The sequence below is a fragment of the Pleurodeles waltl genome, chromosome 3_1 (assembly GCF_031143425.1).
Source record: "Pleurodeles waltl isolate 20211129_DDA chromosome 3_1, aPleWal1.hap1.20221129, whole genome shotgun sequence".
In the NCBI taxonomy this organism is placed as follows: domain Eukaryota; kingdom Metazoa; phylum Chordata; class Amphibia; order Caudata; family Salamandridae; genus Pleurodeles; species Pleurodeles waltl.
The window spans coordinates 401,582,312-401,603,143 of record NC_090440.1 but is presented as its reverse complement, the minus strand read 5'-3'; the positions used below and the strand labels follow the sequence as shown (position 1 = coordinate 401,603,143).

The window sequence follows — 20,832 nt, the reverse complement described above, 5'->3', positions numbered from 1 at the left end:
ACTGTGTCAGGTTGGTCTGAGATTTTAAGTATAGAGGAAGATTATTCCACAGTTTTACAGTGGAGGCGATAAAGCTTCTGCCTCCCAAGATGTCCTTTTAGAGTTAGGTACCACGAGATTTTTTTTTAAAGTGCATCGTAGCATTGTTTTAGTGACTTACCACTGGAATCTCACCTTGAAATGTACCAGAATATGTAGCTAGAAAAGGGGCGACCCCTGTAACCGTTGGACTCGGGTAACTAAGTCTATGAGCAACAAAGTGATCCGTGCAGGGGAAGTATTAGCCTCGACTTCCGTGGCAGAATTACACCCTCCCAGAAGGTAAGGTTTTTATAGATTGATTTTATTTGGAAAATTCCTCTTTTTATTATGAAAATCAAATACCTTTGTAAATAATTTGCAAGGTAAAATATTACACATCAGAAACAAAAATCAGAACATCAAAAATGACGATAAAAATCCATTGACAATGAGAGTGAGGTGCTCCTACAAATTGACAGCACATTGAAAAGTGAATAAGTGAACATAAAGTGTGCCAGTGTTATTTTCAAATATATACACAAAAACATGTAAGTGTCACAAATTCCTGTGATTTCATAATACAACACCCATTGCTTGGAATCCTCAACTATGTATTTCCAAAGAGTCCACATTCAAATTTGTCGACATTTCAACCCCAGCAGTAAATGACTTGCCAACGGGTCATCATCAGGACAAAGGAATAATGTAGGAAGCACTGACAATGTGCTTCGCGGATTAATCAAGCCAGCAAATCTAAGAGGATGAGTGCAGCCTTATCACCATTATCGACAATCGATCTAACTTCTTCTGGTGCTACAATCAGGGTGGATTCAATACTGTGATCTGAAGCCAAACTGAGACGAGTCTAGCAATTGATTGTTATTACAGAAGGAGGAAAGTTCTGTATTCATAGTCTTCTCAACTATTTTAGCTGTAATTGGTAGTCAAAAGATAGGATGATAGATATTAACTTTATGAAGATTTAGCAAGGGTTTCTTTATTAGCAGTAGAACAGAGGCCTTTGTTCCAAGGTCAATGGAAAAATCCTAAATTACATAACAAATAGTGTTTAAAAGCTTGGTAAGACGTAAGGTTACTGTCTCCGGTGCCAGATGTAATATTCTGGGAGGGCAAGGATCTGATGTAGCACCTGATTTAGTTGATTGAATAAGTTTTGTCACCAACTCGACTGTCAAAGGGGTAAATTCATTAAGAGTCATAGAACACACAAGAGGGCGTTCATGTTTAGAATCAAGTAGATTAGTTTACGTGTTTGAGGAGACTCATTATAGACCTCATTATCTTTAAATTGAAAACGATTGCCAAGTTTGTCACAAAAGAATTGGTTCAGGCCGAATGTCTTCTTATTGTTAAGGTATGACTGTCTGAAAAAGTTCATTGGCAGAGATTTTGTGGATTTCATTTTTTTCTGTAGAGTAGGTAGATTTTTCATCATAATCTTAGCTTGATAATCCTTATGACTCATTTTATATTTATCTCTCTCGCATGGGTTCTAATTTTTTCTCCATTTTTGTTTCTCTCCTCTACAAAGTTGTTTTTGGGATCTAAGTTTGTCAAAGTACCATGGAGCTGAGGGTTTTCTTCTGAGATATTCTCAAGATTTTAAAGGGGCCAGCTGGTCCACTGCTTCGCTAATCCAATTTCCACTTCCTCTGTTTTTCCTCCATTTCTCTCTATTTCTCCACCCTCGCTTGCAGTTTCTTTTTCCGGGCGTATTCCTCCTGTTTTCCTGCCTCAGCTCCACTTGTTCCTGGTGAGCTAGTCCTAGCTTCTCACTATCAAACTTTCTGGACTTCTAATCTTCTTCAGCCTTAGCTGGGCTGAAGGGCCACCTGCAAGTTCAAGGTCTCTGCAAGACTCAACCTGCCTGTAAGGAAATGCCTCCTTGGCATGGCCACCCCCTAACTTTTTGCCTTTGCCTTTGCTAAGTTTTGATTGAAAGTGTGCTGGGACCCTGCTAACCAGGCCCCAGCACCAGTGTTCTTTCCCTAAACTGTACCTTTGTCTCCACCATTGGAACAGCCTTGGCACTCAGATAAGTCCCTTGTAACTGGTACCCCTGGTACCAAGGGCCCTGATGCCAGGGAAGGTCTCTAAGGGCTGCAGCATGTCTTATGCCACCCTAGGAACCCCTCACTAAGCACATGCACACTGCCTCACAGCTTGTGTGTGCTGGTGGAGAGACAATGACTAAGTCGACATGGCACTCCCCTCAGAGTGCCATGCCAACCTCACACTGCCTGTGGCATAGGTAAGTCACCCCTCTAGCAGGCCTTCAGGGTGCACTATACCACAGGTGAGGGCATATGTGCATGAGCACCATGCCCCTACAGTGTATTAGCAAAACCTTTGACATTGTGTGCAGGGTAGCCATAAGAGTATATGGTCTGGGAGTTTGTCAAACACAAACTCCACTGTTCCATACTGGCTACACTGAAAACTGAGAAGTTTGGTATCAAACTTCCCAGCACAATAAATGCAAACTGATGCCAGTGTGCAATTTATTGTAACATGCACCCAGAGGGCATCTTAGAGATGCCCCCTGAATATTAATCCGAGTGCCTTTGTCACTTTGTGGCCAGGAATAAAGCCTGTACTGGGTGGAGGTGCTTCACCCCTCCCCCTGCAGGAACTGTAACATCTAGCGGTGAGCCTCAAAGGCTCACCCCTTTTGTTACAGCGCCCCAGGGCATCCCAGCTAGTGGAGATGCCCGCCCCTCCGGCCACTTTGGCGGCAAGGCTGGAGGAGAAAATGAGAAAAACAAGGAGGAGTCACCTACCAGTCAGGACAGCCCCTAAGGTGTCCTGAGCTAAGTTGACCCCTGCCTTTAGAAATCCTCCATCTTAGTTTTGGAGGATTCCCCCAATAGGATTAGGGATGTGCCCCCCTTCCCACATGGAGGAGGCACAAAGAGGGTGTAGCCACCCTCAAGGACAGCAGCCACTGGCTACTGCCCTCCCAGACCTAAACACACCCCTAAATTTAGTATTTAGGGGCACCCCAAAACCTAGGAAATCAGATTCCTGCAACCTGAAGAAGCAAGAAGGACTGCTGACCTACAAGCCTGCAGAGAAGACGGAAGACAACAACTGCTTTGGCCCCAGCCCTACCGGCCTGTCTCCTGATTTGAAAACCTGCAACCAACAACGCATCCGACAGGGACCAGCGACCTCTGAAGCCTCAGAGGACTGCCCTGGACTAAAGGACAAAGAAACTCCAGTGAGCAGCGGCTCTGCTCAACACCAGCAACTTCTTCACAGCAAAGAAGCAACTTTCAAAGACTTCACGTTTCCCGCCGGAAGCATGAGACTTCACACTCTGCACCCGATGCCTCCAGCTCGGGAACCAGAGAACAAACACCACAGGGAGGACTTCCCGGTGACTGTGAGCCCGTGAGTAGCCTGAGATGACCCCCCCTGACCTCCCACAGCAACGCCGCAGAGAGAATCCAGAGGCTCCCCCTGACCGCGACTGCCTGTAACAAGGGACCCGACTCCTGGAACAAGCACTGCACCCGCAGCCCCCAGGACTTGAAGGATCCGAACCTCAGTGCAGGAGTGACCCCTAAGCGATAGCCCAGGTGGTGGCTGTCCCGAGAAGCCCCTTCTATGCCTGCCTGCACTGCTAGAGTGACCCCCGGGTCCCTCCATTGTTTCCTATCTGAAACCAGACACCTGCTTTGCACACTGCACCCGGCTGCCCCTGTGCCACTGAGGGTGTGTTTTGTGTGCCTACTTGTGTTCCCCCCCCCAGTGCTCTACAAAACCCCCTTGAGGACGCGGGTACTTACCTGCTGGCAGACTGGAACTGGAGCACGCCTGTTCTCCATAGGCGCCTTTGTGTTTTGAGCACCTTTTTGACCTCTGCACCTGACTGGCCCTGAGCTGCTGGTGTGGTAACTTTGGGGTTGCCTTGAACCCCCAACGGTGGGCTGCCTATGCCCAGGAACTGAGACTTGTAAGTGTCTTACTTACCTCACAATCTAACCTTTTACTTACCTCCCTCAGGAACTGTTGATTTTTGCACTGTGTCCACTTTTAAAATAGCTTATTGCCATTTTAACAAAAACTGTATATGATATTGCTTTTATTCAAAGTTCCTAACTGACCTATGTGAAGTACCTTGCATTGTATGTGTTTACTTCAAATCGTGAACCTGTGGTTCTTAAAATAAACTAAGAAAATATATTTTTCTATGTAAAAACCTATTGGCCTGGAGTAAGTCTTTGAGTGTGTGTTCCTCGTTTATTGCCTGTGTTACTGCTCGACCACACTACCACAAAATAGAGCATTAGAATTATCTAATCTTGCCACTATCTTACCACTAAGGGGAACCCTTGGACTCTGTGCACACTATTTCTTACTTTGAAATAGTATATACAGAGCCAACTTCCTACACCACCCATGGGATTTACTCTTGGAATTGGTGACAGTGATACCCTAGCAATTAGAGGTAGTGTGCACACCTGAGGTATTCTAGAAGCTAAAGGTGGTGAGAAGTGTCTTGCTGAAACTCTTGAAAATGCATTTGGGTACACACTGCATGTGTCTGGGATAGATCTGTCCCAAGGAGGTTCTGAAGCCTGAATCCAGGGAGCTCTGTCCCTGGGTTCGTAACATAGCTCCATTTCTAGAGTCAACTACATCCCCATCCTTTTCACCCATGTCTCAAACTGGTCCTTAATCAATTTAGCAAGAACTGCTATGTCCTTATCCCTGGGAATCGTTCAACATTTGTCCCTACATAAAGCCATCATCTAATCTATGGACAAGATGCTGAGGTGAGTTACCTGTGCTTTCGATTGTCTATGCTAGTTGCCTTTGTGCGTACAAAAAAATACTGGACTTATTGTATTGCTGGTGAAAATTGGAAATGGCCAATGCCTCTCTTGTATCCAGGCTCCTAAACATTAAGCACTTTACTGCTGGCCGCCAGTTGTCAGAACCCTGTGCAGAGGGCCACAAGCATTCAGGGGTTACTGGGCCCAACCGTGGGGGTTGAGATCCTTTACTTCGGCTGTCCTGGGGCCTGACCTACTATGGACCCGATCATCTGAGCCAAGTACCCTTCAGCACTACACTGTCAGGAATTGTGTGGCCCAAGCAGCCCAAGGCTCCCTCAGAGGGAGGTGAATACAGGAGGGGTGAACATGGGCTCACAGCTCAGCAAGCGTGCCACAATAAATAATTGTCCAGCTAAATACTCACTTCTATGAAAAAAAGAGTAGTATTTTATTTTACCGCTATTATCTTAAGAGGAAATAAGTAATTCACAAACAACTGGCTCAGTCCCCCTGTGGTCAGGGTTCTAGCTTTTCTTTAGGCAGTTCACCCGGGTCTCACTGGCTTCTCCCTCCTAGTGATAGTTTATTCTCCATTAACTATAGGCAACATCCAGTATAAGCCCCTCTAGTAGCCTGATTCTCAATAGTCCACTCCGACTCTACTTTAAAGAGAACAGTATTCCAGCGCTACCTAGCAAGAAAGATCTTCCAAAGCCGACTGGTGCAAAATCAGTCTTACCCGCACCTACAGGTTCAGAACTACAGGAGTTGCTGAGTGGGCCCTGTCTACGGGCATTTGGAGCAGCAGCAGTTGGATTAGGTCAGTTTGCCGCACGTGGCCCAGATGGCTGCACTGAGCGTTCGTAGAGTTCTTTACATGCAGTCACTCCACTGAAGCGACCGAAGGTTCTTTGCAGTTCCTCCTGACCTACAGGGTACGATTCTGCTCTGTCTCACGGTGGGGGTGACATGTTGATCTTGAAGCGATTCCTTCAGCTTAATGGTGTTGCACTGGTGTTCCCACAGTGGCCTCACTACTACAGTGGGTTCTAATCAGTTTGCACATCTTTGCTGCTCGTGGTGACCCCTTATGACATGCAGGGTCTTTCTAACTTTTCTGTGCATGGAGTCCGGCCCGCTCAACATAGTGAAGTCCTCAGTGGCAGCCCCTCCTGTCATACGGGGTCACTGCCCACCACTGCACGATGGCTGAAACCCTCACAGCCTGGCAATCTTCTTATGGTCACCCTCCTGGCATACAGGATTGCTGGCTTCTCACTTCACAAGGACTCTGGCCCGATCTGTGGTGCGATACACATGACTCAATTAACGGCGGCCCTCCTCAGGCCTACCAGGGTCACTGACTGTGTCCTGCACATTGGCAACAATGTGATCAGTGCAGCAGCCATATCCTTACACTTTGGAAAGGGAGTCCACTCGAGAGGGCTCCACCCTGGAGTCTTCCAACACACTCTTCCTCACAGGGAACACTGGTCTTGGCAAGCAGGGAGACGCTGATGCTCAAGGCTCCAGGGCAAGTGGTCTTGGATTCCCTATGTGATATCCCTCACCCAGCAGGGAGACTAACATGACTTGACTCACAGTCTTGTTCACAGGCAAAAGTCTTGCAGAACTTCTCCTTCTCACGCAGCCCGTTTGGCTGCTTGGCAGATGACCCGTTTTGGGGTCTCAAGCTCCTCTTCTTATAGGCCATTTCCCTACACCAATTGTGATCTAGTGTATGAGTCTTTAAAACTTATTGTGGGGTCTGCTTCTTTTTGAAGTACCCACTCCTCTACCTCTCTTCCTCTCGAAAAGCAGTCTGACACAGCAAATCGAATCCAAAGCTGATAGCCCCTCAACACAGTCTATGAGAGTGACTAGAGTTCACACCTGGATAATGTAGTAAAGTATTCGCTGGTCCTCCCGGGTATGGTTAATATAAGTTTATTGCGAGCTGATAGTCTCATGTGTGGTGCTCAATTCCCCGTCAGCAGACAACTGCCGGTTCCAAGAACGTACACCTCCCACATTCCATATGGGCATTCTAGAAAGGCATCACAAGGAAATAACAAACCCCAAGGAAGATTATAACACATCCTCCTTCGTTAACATTAAATAAATCATTAATATTATTAACATAAGATTCAAACAAAATTAACAGAACCCTAATTGATTTCCTGAAGGAAAATAAAATAGCATATAACATAGGGAAAAAAACTAAGAACTAATACAAAAAGACAATAACAATCACGTTACATAATCTTTCAAAAATACAGGTGGTCTTCTGGGTCTGGGAGCTCTAATCCCCATGTTTATAGCGAATGTGAAAGAATTCTGACCCGTTGTGTAGCCTGCACCACTACCACCATCTCCATCACCAAGTCAACCATTTACACCACTGCGCGTCTCACAAGAATTCGCCACTTCCTCCTCTTTCATTAACATATAACCACTGCACTCATTGCTCTCCTCACAATTCGCCTTATCCAGTTCAGAACCATACTTTGCCACACTTCTTAAATTCTACCATTGTCCATTAGTAAGAATCACATGCCACCTGTGGTCTTCCTTCACTTTAAACGGTTCCAAAAATTTGCTCAACCCTCTTTTTACATGTCCTGATTTAACCTTAATCCAATCACCTGGCTTAATCCACTGTCTGCTACCATCGATTTTGGATTCCTGACCACTGTTGGGGAGAACTCTCTTTTCAGTCAAACTTCTCATCCACGAAGGTTTAAGTTTGCAAATGGGTTTTCTGCCTCTCATGACCATAAATGGCATCATGCCTGTACTTAAATTCTCTGTGGTTCGATATGTCCAAACCAGCTCTAAAATAACAAGTTCTACATCCAATCTATTAGCCACAGCTAACTGTAACCCCCCCTTTGATCACATAATTAGCTAATTCCACAATCCCATTGGCACGGGGATTATATAATGCTGTGCATGCATGCTTTACACCACACGACTCCAAGAAATCTTTCATCTCTGTAGAAGTAAGTTGCGGACCATAGTCTGTGATAAGAACCACAGGGAAGCCCTCCTCACCAAACACTTCTCTCAAAGCCCTTATAGTGGCTGCTGTAGTGATCTCAGACATAAATTTAACAACCAGACATTTAGAGTGCACATCTACCATAATTAAGTCAAAACTCCTTGCCGTACCTTTACCTGACAACGGTCCAATGAAATCCATGCATAGACTGTGCCATGGTTTGCCTGGATCTGTTATACTACCACATTCAGATTGTACACCAACCCTCAAACGCTTTTCACTCTCTTTACATTCTGGACACCATTCAGCCCATCCCACAATATCATCCATCCATCCCAGGATACCAAAACTCCATTCTGAGTTTTTTTTTATTTTTTATTTTTTAGTAATAGTCTGTCCCAAGTGTCCTTTATGGGCAATGTCAAACAATTTTTTCCGTACTCCTGTAGGTGGGACAATTTTTTCTCCTCGCATCCCCATTATTCCATCTATTTCAGATAATTCATACAAAAACTTGCTATAAGGCCGTACAAGTACCTGAAGAGTACTATCTCTTCTCCCTCCTTTTTTTATTAATACTATTACATTTTTTAATACATTGTCACTCTCCATAGCTATACGCCAGTCTGTCTCAATTACTATGCCTCTACTCCAATGAGTAACTTCAAGCATACTCACAAATGCCCCTTCTTGTTCACTTTGCAACACTTTTTTTCATCCACAAGTTGCCAATCAAGAGCTAAATGTGAAAGGCAATCTGCTTGAACATTTTTCCAAACCGGAATATATATTCAACTCACGAAGTAGCCTGGCCAGTCTTGCTGAACCTTTGCCAGTTTCACCAGGAGATAGAATTTTTAACATTGGTTTGTGATCAGTACGTAGTATAATACTACTGCCCTACACATATGTGCAAAAGTATTCCACTCCCCATGCTGCCGCCAATGTCTCTCTCTCAATGACTGCATAGTGTCTCTTAGCAGTTGTTAAGGTCCAGGAAGCAAAAGAAACAGTTTTCTCCAAGGATCCATGATCCTTGATGACTCCGTGATGACGTCGGGAGTAGTATGTAGACGTCGCCTTTGCGCAGTGACGTCAGTTCTTTTCGTTCTGCGCCACGCGCTGATCCGGAGAAGAGCTACCCTGGTCTGTTTTTGATCGACTTAGACTATTTTGTTGAGATTTTGTGAGACTTTTGGTGTGTCGAGGATGTCCCCGAAGACTGGTTTCAAGCCATGCGAGGACTGTCACCGCACGGTGTCGGTGACGGATCCTCATCATGTTTGTTTGTGGTGTCTCGAGCGCGACCACGACCCAAAGTCGTGCTCCGAGTTCTGGGCCATGCACCCAAAGGCTTTGTGGGAGCGGTACCTAAAGCTAATGGTGGCCCAGCACTCAACTCCACGTAAGTCACTGTCTCGATCGAGAGGAAGGTCTCGAGACCGTTCGCTGAGCCATCACCACTCGTCTTCTTCTAAATCTTCAGGTACAGGTAAGAAGAAGAAGAAGAAGAAGTCAAAGAGGTCCCATCACTCTCCGACTTCGCCCCGTCACTCTGCTGATGCGACGCGGGGAGAGCGTCGAGAATGAATGCCTCAGTCCTCTGATCCGGAGCGACCCCCGCCCAGTTTAAAAAGTTCTATGAGGCCATGCTCCTCATCTTTGGGCGAACTGACCCCGATAAGGTGCCATCGGGCCCAAGAGGTTCAGTTGAGGGGCCTCCGGGTTCCGTGCCAGTGGCTTCGGCTCTGGCCACCAAGGTCACATCCGGATCCGCTCGCGGATCCACACTGGCGCCGGTCGCACCCTTGAGACCGCCCCCGGTGCCGAGTCGACTATCGACACTCCCGACGTCAGCAGTGCCCATTATCAACATCAACCCAATCGTTATCCCTGATGAGTCGGAGCGGTGTCGGCCGACACCGCCTTTGTCTTCGATAGGGCTTATTCGGCCCAGGTCAGATTCGGACCCTTTTTCATATGGGTACAAATTCGGGGAGGGATTGGAGGGTTCACTGGACCCTTATGAATACCAAGGTGACCCATCTTTGGACTGGGCTCAGGAATTGGGCGATGCCAGTGGTTTGGATACTTCTCCTGACTCTGGCATGCTGTCTCCTCCTACAGTGGCTAAGGCAGATGGAGCGACTTATGGTATGGTGGTCAGTAGGGCAGCTGAGGTCCTTGGCCTTGAGCTTCCTACTGTAGAAGTCAGGTCTAATATCCTGACGGACGTGCTTCAGCCTGGGGCTTCCACTTCAGAACCCCTTTCGCCATTCAATGAAACCCTCACCCATGCCCTTTTGGGTACTTGGTCCAAGCCCAACACAGGGGCTTCTGCGAATAGAACTATCACATGCCGCCATCGGCCTGCTCCGAACGACCCTAAATTCCTGTCCCAACACCCCACACCTTAGAGTCTTGTCACCCAGGCTTCCTCTAATTCAGGTGCATTCCCTTCCGCACCCCCGAACAGGGAATCAAAAAGGCTGGAACAGTTTGATAATAAGTTGTTTTCATTCTCGCGCTGCAGTTGGTGAACACCACACGCCTTTTGGGCGGCTATACCCACTCTTTGTGGGATACGGTTGCGCAAGTCCTGCCACAGATACCGGAGGAGGCTCGGGCTACCATCTCCGAAGCTGTGAACAATGGGGGAGATGCGGCAAAGTTCACAATCCGTTGTGGGCTGGACACGACCGCCTCTCTAGGCAGATCGGTTGCTATGACGGTGGCCTTGAGACGCCATGCCCGGTTGCGTACTTCTGATTGTTCTGGGGATGTCCAACAGTCACTCATGGACATGCCCTTTAATGGCTCCCGTCTCTTTGGAGACAAAGCGGACTCAGCCTTGGAGAGATTCAAGGATTCCCGGGCTCCGCCTCGGTCCCTTGTTCTTTCCTCTGCCCCTTGCACCCCACAGTCTGCTTTTTTCCCCTTTCGTAGCCATGGAAGGGGCTCCCTGTTGCATCCTCCACCCAGACACCGTGCCACCCATGCTGTCCAGCCTCTGCGTGGCTGGGGACGCGGAATCCCACATGGGCGTGGGGCAGGGAACCAGAGGTCTGCCCAGTCCTCCTCTGCCCCCGGCAGCCTCCAAACCCTCCTAGTCCATCCCCTCACTCCCATCCAGTTGGCGGCAGGATTCCCCATCACCTGCCCCACTGGGAATCCATCTCTAGGGACAGGTGGGTTTTGCAGATCATTTGAAAGGGCTACTCCCTCCCTTTCGAATCTGCTCCACCAGCCATGCCTCCATCCTTCAGTCATCTTCCAGAGGATCATTTGGCACTTCTCTGCCAGGAAGTCGCAGCTCTCTCGGCCAAGGTAGCTATAGAAAAGGTCCCTGTGCCCGAAGTAGGTTGTGGTTGTTATTCCCGCTGCTTTCTGGTGCCGAAAAAGGACAAGGCCTAACGTCCTATCCTAAACCTTCGGGACCTGAACTACTTCCTCAAGAAGGAGATATTCAAAATGCTTACCCTGGCTCAGGTTATGTCTGCCTTGGATCGAGAAGACTGGATGGTAACGTTGGACTTTGAGGATGATTATTTCCACATCCCCGTCCTGCCTGCCCACAGACGTTACCTACGATTTGTGTTAGGTATCAAGCACTTTCAGTTTACAGTGCTCCCCTTCGACCTTACCAGCGCCCCTCGGGTGTTCACGAAAGTGATGGTGGTGGTTGCAGCTCATCTGCGCCAGTTAAGGGTGTCAGTCTTCCCCTACCTCAACGACTGGCTGTTGAAGGCGGACTTGCCCCAAAAAGTCATCTCCCACCTTCAGACTATGACGAACCACCTGCACATGCTGGGTTCACTATAAACAAGCGAAGTCACACCTGACTCCCTCTCAGACGTCCCCTTTCTTCGGAGCTGGTCAGGACACAGTGCATTTTCGTGCTTATCCTCCCGAAAAGCGAGTCCAAGACAGTCAGGCTATTATTCCGATCTCCTGGCCTTGGCCTTGGGTTTCAGTGAGACTAACTCTGAGGCTGCTGGGCCTCATGGCCTCCTGCATCCTGCTAGTAACACATGCTAGATGGCATATGCGGGCTCTGCAGTGGGACCTGTAGTTCCAGTGGGTGCAGCATCAGGGGAATCTCTCCCACATGGTCCAGATCTCGGCGGGGACTGCGAAAGACCTGCAGTGCTGGCTTTCGAGTCCGCATTAGGTCCACGGCAGATCACTCTCCCTCCCCCACCCAGATCTCTCTATAGTGACAGATGCGTCACTTCTGGGTTGGGGTGGCCACATGGGAGAGACGGAGATCAGAGGCGTGTGGGCTCCATATCAATCTTCTGGAGCTCCGGGCGATCAGGATTGCGTTGAAAGCATTTCCTCCCTCTCTCAAAGGGAAAGTAGTGCAGGTGTTCACCGACAATACTACAGACATGTGGTAGTGCAACAAACAGGGCAAAGTAGGGTCCTGGACCCTTTGTCAGGAGGCACTACGCCTCTGGACATGGCTGGAACATGAGGGAATTACCCTGATGGTTCAACATCTGGTGGGTTCACTCAACGCCAGAGCCGACAAACTCAGCCGTCGATGCACAGCCGATCACGAATGGCCTCTCTTCCGGAGGTGGCACAAGGTCTCTTTCAGCAGTGGGGAGAGTCTTGGTTAGATCTGTTCACCTCCACAGAGAACGTGCAGCTTTTCGTCTCGAGTGGAACTCCGGCCTCCTTTCCGCCTATACCACTTCTGCCCAGAGTTCTCAAGAAGATCAGGAATGACCGGGCCCAAGTCATCTTGGTGGCTCCGGACTGAGCACGGAGAGTCTGGTATCCAGAGCTGTTGAGCATGTCCATCGATCCTCCACTCAGAATGCCTCTTCGGGCAGATCTTCTGTCGCAGCAACAGGAGGCGGTTCTTCACGCGAACCTGTCCAACCTACGCCTTCATAATGTGGAGATTGAGCAGTGACAGTTGACGACTTTTGATCTTCCACCTGAAGTCTGGGATGTCATCTTGGCAGCCAGGCGTCCCTCAACCAAAACTGTATGCGCCTATCGGAATAAATTTGTGGCATGGTGCACCAACAAATCTGTTGATTCCCCTCTCTGCTCCTCTATCTGAGGTTCTTCTATTCATTCTTTCTTTGGCCCAGCAGGGCTCCTCTTTGGGCACCTTTAAAGGGTAATTATCTGCTATTTCGGCCTTCCTTAGGTTACCTGATCAGCCCTCACTTTTTTAATCTCCTACTGTGAGTAGATTCTTAAAAGCCCTCACCCATTTATTTCCTCCCACTCCATTTATTTAATGTGTATTCCCTTCGAGCCAATGCGCAATTGTCCCTTGCGGCTCCTCACCTTCCAAACTGTCTTTCATGTTGTCATCACCTCTGCTCGCAGGGAGAGTGAGCTTCAAGCCCTTTCATCTAAACTTCCATACTTGTCTGTGCACCCTGACAAAGTGGTGTTGCACACTAAGGCTTTCTTCCTTCCAAAGGTGGTTATGCCTTTTCATGTAGGCCAGTCCATCACCCTGCCTACTTTCTACACACCCCAACATCCTTCTCACCGCCTGGACCAAAAAAGAGCGTTGATGTTCTATCTTAATCGTACTAAAGCTTTCCGTGTGGACGATCAACTCTTTGTTGGTTATGTGGGTGCGAAAGGTGCAAAAGCGTACCATCTCTCGATGTGCTTCTTTGCATCAAAATGTGCTACGCTTTGGCCAAGAAGCAACTCCCTGAGGGCTTCCATGCTCATTCCACCAGAGCAATTGCTGCTTTCACTGCATTAGCATGCGGAATTCTTGTCCTAGATATCTGCCAGGCAGCTACGTGGATGTCCCTGCACACGTTTGCTAAACACTACTGCCTGGACAGTCAGGTCCGTCGGGACGGCTACTTGGATCGTTCTGTCCTGCAGAACTTCCTAGTATGATCTTGGTTTGCAGCCCACCTCCGAGGATGGCATTGCTTGGGTATCTATTCTAAGGTAAGGAATCTACAACTAGAAGTCTCTATCAAATGTACAAGTTACTTACCTTCAGTAATGAAATATCAGGTAGAGACATATTCTAGTTTCAGATTCTTTACCGCCCACCCATCCTCCCCACTTGTGAACTGATTTATAGGGACAGGGATTCCCCTTTCAGGTCCTTAGCTCTGGCGCACCAATCTGAATGTTCTTAGCTGCTCTGCGCTTTGGCGTGGAAAGTCGTTAAAAGAAACTGATGTCACTGCGTGAAGGCGGCGTCTGTATACTACTTCCAACTTCATCACGGCGACTACGATGCCCGTGGAGTAAACCAACACCACCTACCGACACGTAAGTGGAGTGCGTATGCCGGCTTATCTGATGGTACGCATGTATAAGGTCTAGTTTAGAAAAATACTTAGCACCCTTAATTAGCAAACCAGTTCATTGATATTAGGTAAAGGAAAATTATTTGTCAGTATATTCTGGTTCAGCCCTCTTAACTCCACACAGAATCTCAATTTCCCCATCCTTTTTTTTTTTTTTGTAATTACAACAGGTGATAACCATTCAGATGCTTCCACGGGTTCAATTACTCCACTCTTCAGCATTTCCTTGAGTAGCCTTTTAACCTCTTCTCTAACTAATAACTGCCCTTTCCTAACCTTGTGTTGTACAGGTACAGCTCCATGCTTCAGTTTAAGTTCATGTACATGCCCTTTCAATTCTCCCATTTCTTGTTTGAACACATCCTTTGCTCCTCACAAAAGATCTGCTAGAGTGATATTTTCCAATACCATGACATGGGTGGGAGCACGTGGATCTCTATAATAATATGAAGATCATATTGATGTTGCCACCCCAGAATAGGAGGACCAGACTCTGCCACATAAACCTTGCCTAAGATCTTTCTTTTTTTAAATATTATTTCAGTGAGCACATAGCCAATTGTGTCGATCTGTTCCCATTGATATCCCCCAGGATTTATGTCTTTCGGCAACAACCTCGTTAAGGGCCATTTCTTCATAATCACATCTTTTGGTATAATGGTATACAATGAACCAGAATCCACCATTAATTCCACTGACACATTCTTTATGATAAATTCTGCTTTGGGTCTTCATTCTCCCCATTACCTCTCCCACACTGTTGGACTCGGATACACACAACACTCTATCAACATTACACTCTTGAACATATCCCCTACCTTATCAACAACAACTGCCACTTTTCCTTTATTGAATTCTTTCTCTCTACAAACTTTAGCAAAGTGCCCTTTACAACCACATTTACGACATTCTTTCCCTATGTCACAACAATGTTTTGAATCAGAAATGTGTTACCTACTGCCACACTTCATGCACATCTTGTTACAAATTCTACCATTGCTGGTAAATGAGTTGCCATTCCTACACACTCTGCCTCTTTCTTTTCCATCTGCTTCATACAAAATTCAGACTCCTCAACAACTTTCGCAATTTCCATGGCATCATTCAACGTAGGGTCCTTTGCTGCCCACAATCTTTCTTGCATTTTCCTGCTTCTACATTGTATAATGAGCTAATCTCTGATCATCTCTTCTGTCATTGCTCCAAATCTACACTTAACTGAAAGCTCTCTCAAACGGGTAATGAATTAATCTACTGACTCACCGTCCTTTTGCGGTTGAGTATAGAATTTGAACCTTTGCATAACAAAATTTTCAGTTTTTGCAAACCTAAACTCCAACATTTTTCTTGCTTCTGAAAATGCATCTTCAATTGGTTGTCCTGCCTGGTTAACTGCCCTGGGCAAATACTTGAACACATGCTGGCCCTCCGTACCTAAAGAACTAAGTAAGATAGTTCTTTTCCTGTTAGAAGAGAATCCTAAACCATCTAAAGCTTCTAAATAGTTATCAAATATATCTATCCACTCCTCCCATTCTATTGGTGGACTCCCGGGTTGTATCAAAAATGTAGATGGCAAATTAACTGCTGTTGCTCTTACATCATCACTTAACACACAGAATACAACCTGTTTGTAAATGTAAATATAAATATTTTAAAATGTCACATAGATCGTTTTTGTTTTGTGGTGTTGTTTTTGTGTTTAAAGATTTGTAAATCTATTGTTCCCATTTCATTGTAATCCATTAGTTTCATACAGGTGTGCCCATCACCGTAACAGACACATTACTTCCCGGGAATAATTTGCAGAATAATGTATTTCCAATAAATGCTATAAATATCCTCCACAACAACAGTTGAAGTGGTGATCACACGCAAACTAGCGTGCAGATCCGACAATGCCTTGACCGTATTGAAAGTCAATAAGAGCCTTCCCAATGCTCCAAGAAGGCCACCATGTGCTTCCCTGTACGTGCCTGTTTCAACAGGAAATGTACCTTTTTCTTCTGATGCATAGCACACGAACATAGACACCTTGTAGCGTGATTCAAATGATGCCTATGCCCAGAGATGACATTGAAAGCGCGCTCATCTCCTCCAACGATGCCTGTGCATGGAGGCTCAACTGAATACAGGAAAGTTTGACCAAAAAACAGGTACTGAATTTAGAATTGTGTGACTCTCCTCAACCAAAATGCATGCCGATTGTTACAGCACTTGCGTGCAGTTCCCCAGCTTAATCATCAAGGACTTACTTGAACGTCTCGCAAAGTTCTGAAGTGGGTTCTGAGCATCCACACGAAGGGCTTCAAGGAATGCCTGCCGCACTCGTTGCCAAAAATGTAGTAAAGTATTCGCTGCTCCTCCTGGGTTTGGTTATTATAAGTTTATTGCAAGCTGATAGTCTCATGTGTGGCGCTCTCTTCCCCGTCAGCAGGCAACTGCCGGTTCCGAGAACGTCCATCTCCCACATTCCATATGGGCATTCTAGAAAGGCATCACAGGGAAATACCAAACACCAAGGAAGATTACAGCAGATGTCAGCCACAATGGTATGTGTATCAAAAGAATAGCCTAGGGCCCCAGCCCTACTCTTTCTGATTTTCTCAGCCCCATCTCCTTCCTGAGCTGTGCCACGGCCCCTTATTGTGACCTCTCAGTGATTCAAACAGCACCCTTTGAAGTGTATGGGGAAAGCCTGGCTCTCTCCTCTCCAGTGTGTGTCCCACCCAGCTTACAGAAACACAGCAATACACAAAGCTGTCTGGTGTGGGTTTCACCATGTAGGCCTAGGTCTCCAAATATGGACCCCATAGTCTGCCATCTGTTGTACCGTCCACAGGTGTACATACACACAGCACATGTATTAATCATGCACACACTACATAGCACTACGTCCTTTATGTTCTGTATCGCTCACAGGTGCACATAAACCCAGCACGTTTTCAGCTTACATGCACTGCATATTACTGCATTTATCCCTGTATTGTACCCTTCCCATTTCCAGGCACCCAAACACCCAGTGAAGATACACCACATTTGCACTGCATGGCACTCTACATCAACCTGATGTAGGCCAAGAGGTGAGTTAATCACACAGCAGCAAAACTTTGAATGAGTGAGCCTGTAGGCTCACTCTAGTGACACAAGTTAAAAAGGACCTGTTCTGTCACACTGATCACTGCGCTGTATACTGCCACCACTGCGCTTGTGCTGCCTAACTCCTGGTGAAGGCAATAGCCTTTCACCACTATGAGGGTAGTGCTTTGCGCAATCCTCCTGTGCCAAAAAGACTGCAGTCCGTGAGACAGGCCTATGTCATAGCACACGCATGATCCGTGTTTGCCTATGAGAACAGAAGTTTGTATTAGGGATCCAGAAATCAGTACAGTTGGGGCACTGAAGGCAGGGGTGCACGTTGATTACCATGCGCAAGACTTTTACTACCCAACAGTCCCCAAATTCTTGTTAACATGCTGATTTATGATGAGCGAAAGACAATTTATCTTCTTGGAGTCAAATTTGTGTCTCACAGTCTGTAGAAAGATCTCCTCACTTAACATATTCATTCTCTCAGCTATCTTACGTTTAACACCTGTTTCATCAACAGCCGTTTTTCTATATTATTACTTTCATTTTGAGTAGGGATTGTGTTTGGAAAAAATCCTTTATTTATTCTCAACCACAGGATATGTGTGCCTCTCGCTTAAATCCCTTTACTATTACCATTTTGTATATAGTTATCTTGGCTACTTAAGTAGTTGAATGGAACAGATCTGTTGGTCAGAAGCAACATCTATACATAACATGCTTCTAAAGATGACCTAGTAAAGTCATAAATCTTGATAACTCTTCTCTTTATTCTGCTGACAGGTATGGACATTTTTCTGGCATTAATAGGAAGGTGCAGTTGACCTATCTGCCTCGTGGGCAGCCAAAGACCTCTAGTGAAGAAGAAGGTACTGTAGAGCAAACAGAGCCATTATTTTGATAATTTTCTTTTGTTTCATTTTGACATTATTTTGAGAGGTGTGCTTCATTGATAATTCAGTCTGATATCAACCTATGTATCATATATCAAGGCCTTCGTAGGAGTGGCGTTTGAATAACAAGTATAGTCGGGGCTTTGGTTATGTGCCTTAATCTTAAACTCAACTTTTCTAAGGTGTGCTCATTTCATCACGTGTAACCATTAACAAACTGTTTTCTGTTTCATGCATACCATTTTTGCCAATATCTCGAAATAGCGCAACTGTATACATTCCAATACGGTTAGCATATGCGCAGACAAAAATCGTTTTTTTACCCAGTTGTAAAAATATATTTAACATCACAAAAAACACTATGCTTTCTAATGCTAGTCTTTCCGGGGCACACTATTGCAATCTTGTACTGGAGCCTAACTGAGTCATTGGAAGTAAATCTAGGATGCTGTTCTCAAAATGTCTGAGTTGACTTTAAACTGATGACTAAAAATATTGTTCTGCTGAGGCATTAAGTGATATAGGGGGTCATTCCGACCCTGGCGGTCCAAGACCGCCAGGGCCGGGGACCACGGAAGCACCGCCAACAGGCTGGCGGTGCTTTCCAGCCCATTCTGACTGCGGCGGTAAAGCCGCGGTCAGAAAAGGGGATCTGGCGGTTTCCCGCCGGATTTCCCCTGCATGGGCTGAATCTCCATGGCGGCGCTGCAAGCATCGCCGCCATGGAGATTCCGACCCCCTTCCCGCCATCCTGTTTCTGGCGTTTTTTACCGCCAGGAACAGGATGGCGGGAACGGGTGTCGTGGGGCCCCTGGGGGCCCCTGCACTGCCCATGCCATTGGCCCCATAAAGATTTTCACTGCCTGCTTAGCAGACAGTGAAAATCGCGACGGGTGCAACTGCACCCGTCGCACCCCTGCAACTCCGCCGTCTCCATTCGGAGCCGGCTTCCTTGTTGCACGGCCTTTCCCGCTGGGCCGGCGGGCGCTCTTTTGGCGGTCGCCCGCCGGCCCAGCGGGAAAGCCAGAATGGCATCCGCGGTCTTCTGACCGCGGAGCAGCCATTTGGCGGTTCCCGCCAGGCGGGCGGCTCCTGCCGCCCGCCAGGGTTAGAATGACCCTCATAATGCCCATCCTCTGGCTACATGTCATATCTTCATATCCAGTGCACTGTCTGACAAATGTAGTGAAGGCAGATCTATTAAACTTAAAGATCCAGATTTGTATACTGAAAAAAGGAAGCAGATTACTTTATGATTAATTATGTGGCTCTAGTTCAGTCCCTAGTCATCAGAAAATCTGCAAAGTAAAGAAATCCGATAACGCATTTTCAGAGTATTCAAGAAAATGGCCAGAAATTCAAAACATCTGGCATGTTGGTCCATGGCTTTAACAATTCTGCACTAGTAAAACTCAATCCTATTCGATCCGTGCACCCATCAGTACTATCAGTCCATCAGTCATTTCACCCTCTTGTAGATCCACCCTCCCACCATCCAGTAATGTTTATTTTACTGCTATCAACAGGAGGGGAAATACAACATTCACACACAACTACACAGTCCCCCTGAGCACAGGGCTCAAGCATTCCCTCCATCCAATTGTAGGGCTCCCTTTCACTTTCAATGCAATCATTCTTTCACCCTTCCATGCATCTACCTACCCTTCAATCCATCTTTTCTCATTTCTACCCATCAGTATTTCACTCTGAATTCATCCTTTTACCATTCTATCCACCCTTTTACCTTTCCATTGTTTTATCGATTCACCCAATCCATCTAACCATATATTTCTCCTCTCACCCTTCCATTACTCCTTTTACCCTTCTGTCCATCTCCCAACGCACCATTCCATTTATCTATTTTCAACGTTTTGATTTGTTTACTCTTTCTTCATTCTTTCACCCTTTTATCCATTCTTCATCCTTTTGTTCATCTATCATTCCCTCCCCTTTACAAACATCCTTTCATCTATCCTTTCACCCTAGAATTGATCCATCCTTACACCCATTAATTGATCTATCCATTCAGTCTTTCATCCCGTCACACTGTTGCATATATATCGATCCTAACCCTTCCATTCTTTCACCCTTCCTTCTTTCTTATTTTTAATTCCCATTCCTTCCTTATTTCCTTAATTAATCCTTCCTTCCACCCTTCCTCCTTTGCTTACACACTTCCTTTTTCCATTTCTTGCTTTCTCACTCCCTTCCGTTTGCCTTTTTCTACTTTCTCTACCCTTGCTTTCACCCGTTCTTCCTTTCACCCATCTTCCTTTCAATCTTCATTTCTTTCCTAGTTCTGCATTTCTCTGTCCATATCTGTCTTTTTTGATTTGCAGATATTTCACCATGGGCAAGCATTGCCGTTCTCTAAGCACCCTTTTTTCCTGTGGTGATTACCCCCTTTGTTATTTTTTATTTATGGGGATTCCCCCCAACCCAGTGCCCCTGCTGCTTTTCCAACCCTGCTGATGGACATTTCACCACCTGCAACTGCTGTTGTTTATTTACATGTTGCAATGCAGATGGCAAAAAGCCAGTCAGCAGGAGTGATGCGACACAAAGGCTGCATTCTATCTTTTCTCTCCTCCTTACTTTTTCTTTCTTACAGTTCTGTCTCCACCCCACTCTGTTTTCACTTCCCTGTCCTCTTTAGTCTATTTTTACCTTCTCTTTATCTGTATCTATCAGGGTACTTGGCAGCCCTC

At 46.4% G+C, this 20,832-nt stretch overlaps 1 protein-coding gene across 15 annotated transcripts in view; it reads left to right on the top strand.

Annotated features, from left to right (window-relative positions):
* The window catches only part of PPIP5K1 (diphosphoinositol pentakisphosphate kinase 1), a 1,126,642-nt gene that overhangs the window by 479,960 nt on the left and 625,850 nt on the right, over positions 1 to 20,832 (top strand). For all 15 annotated transcript variants that reach the window (XM_069222621.1, XM_069222618.1, XM_069222612.1 and 12 more), the window contains one exon: positions 18,015 to 18,100. In XM_069222621.1, the coding sequence (XP_069078722.1) occupies positions 18,015 to 18,100 (86 nt within the window). The remainder of the gene's footprint in view (positions 1 to 18,014; positions 18,101 to 20,832) is intronic.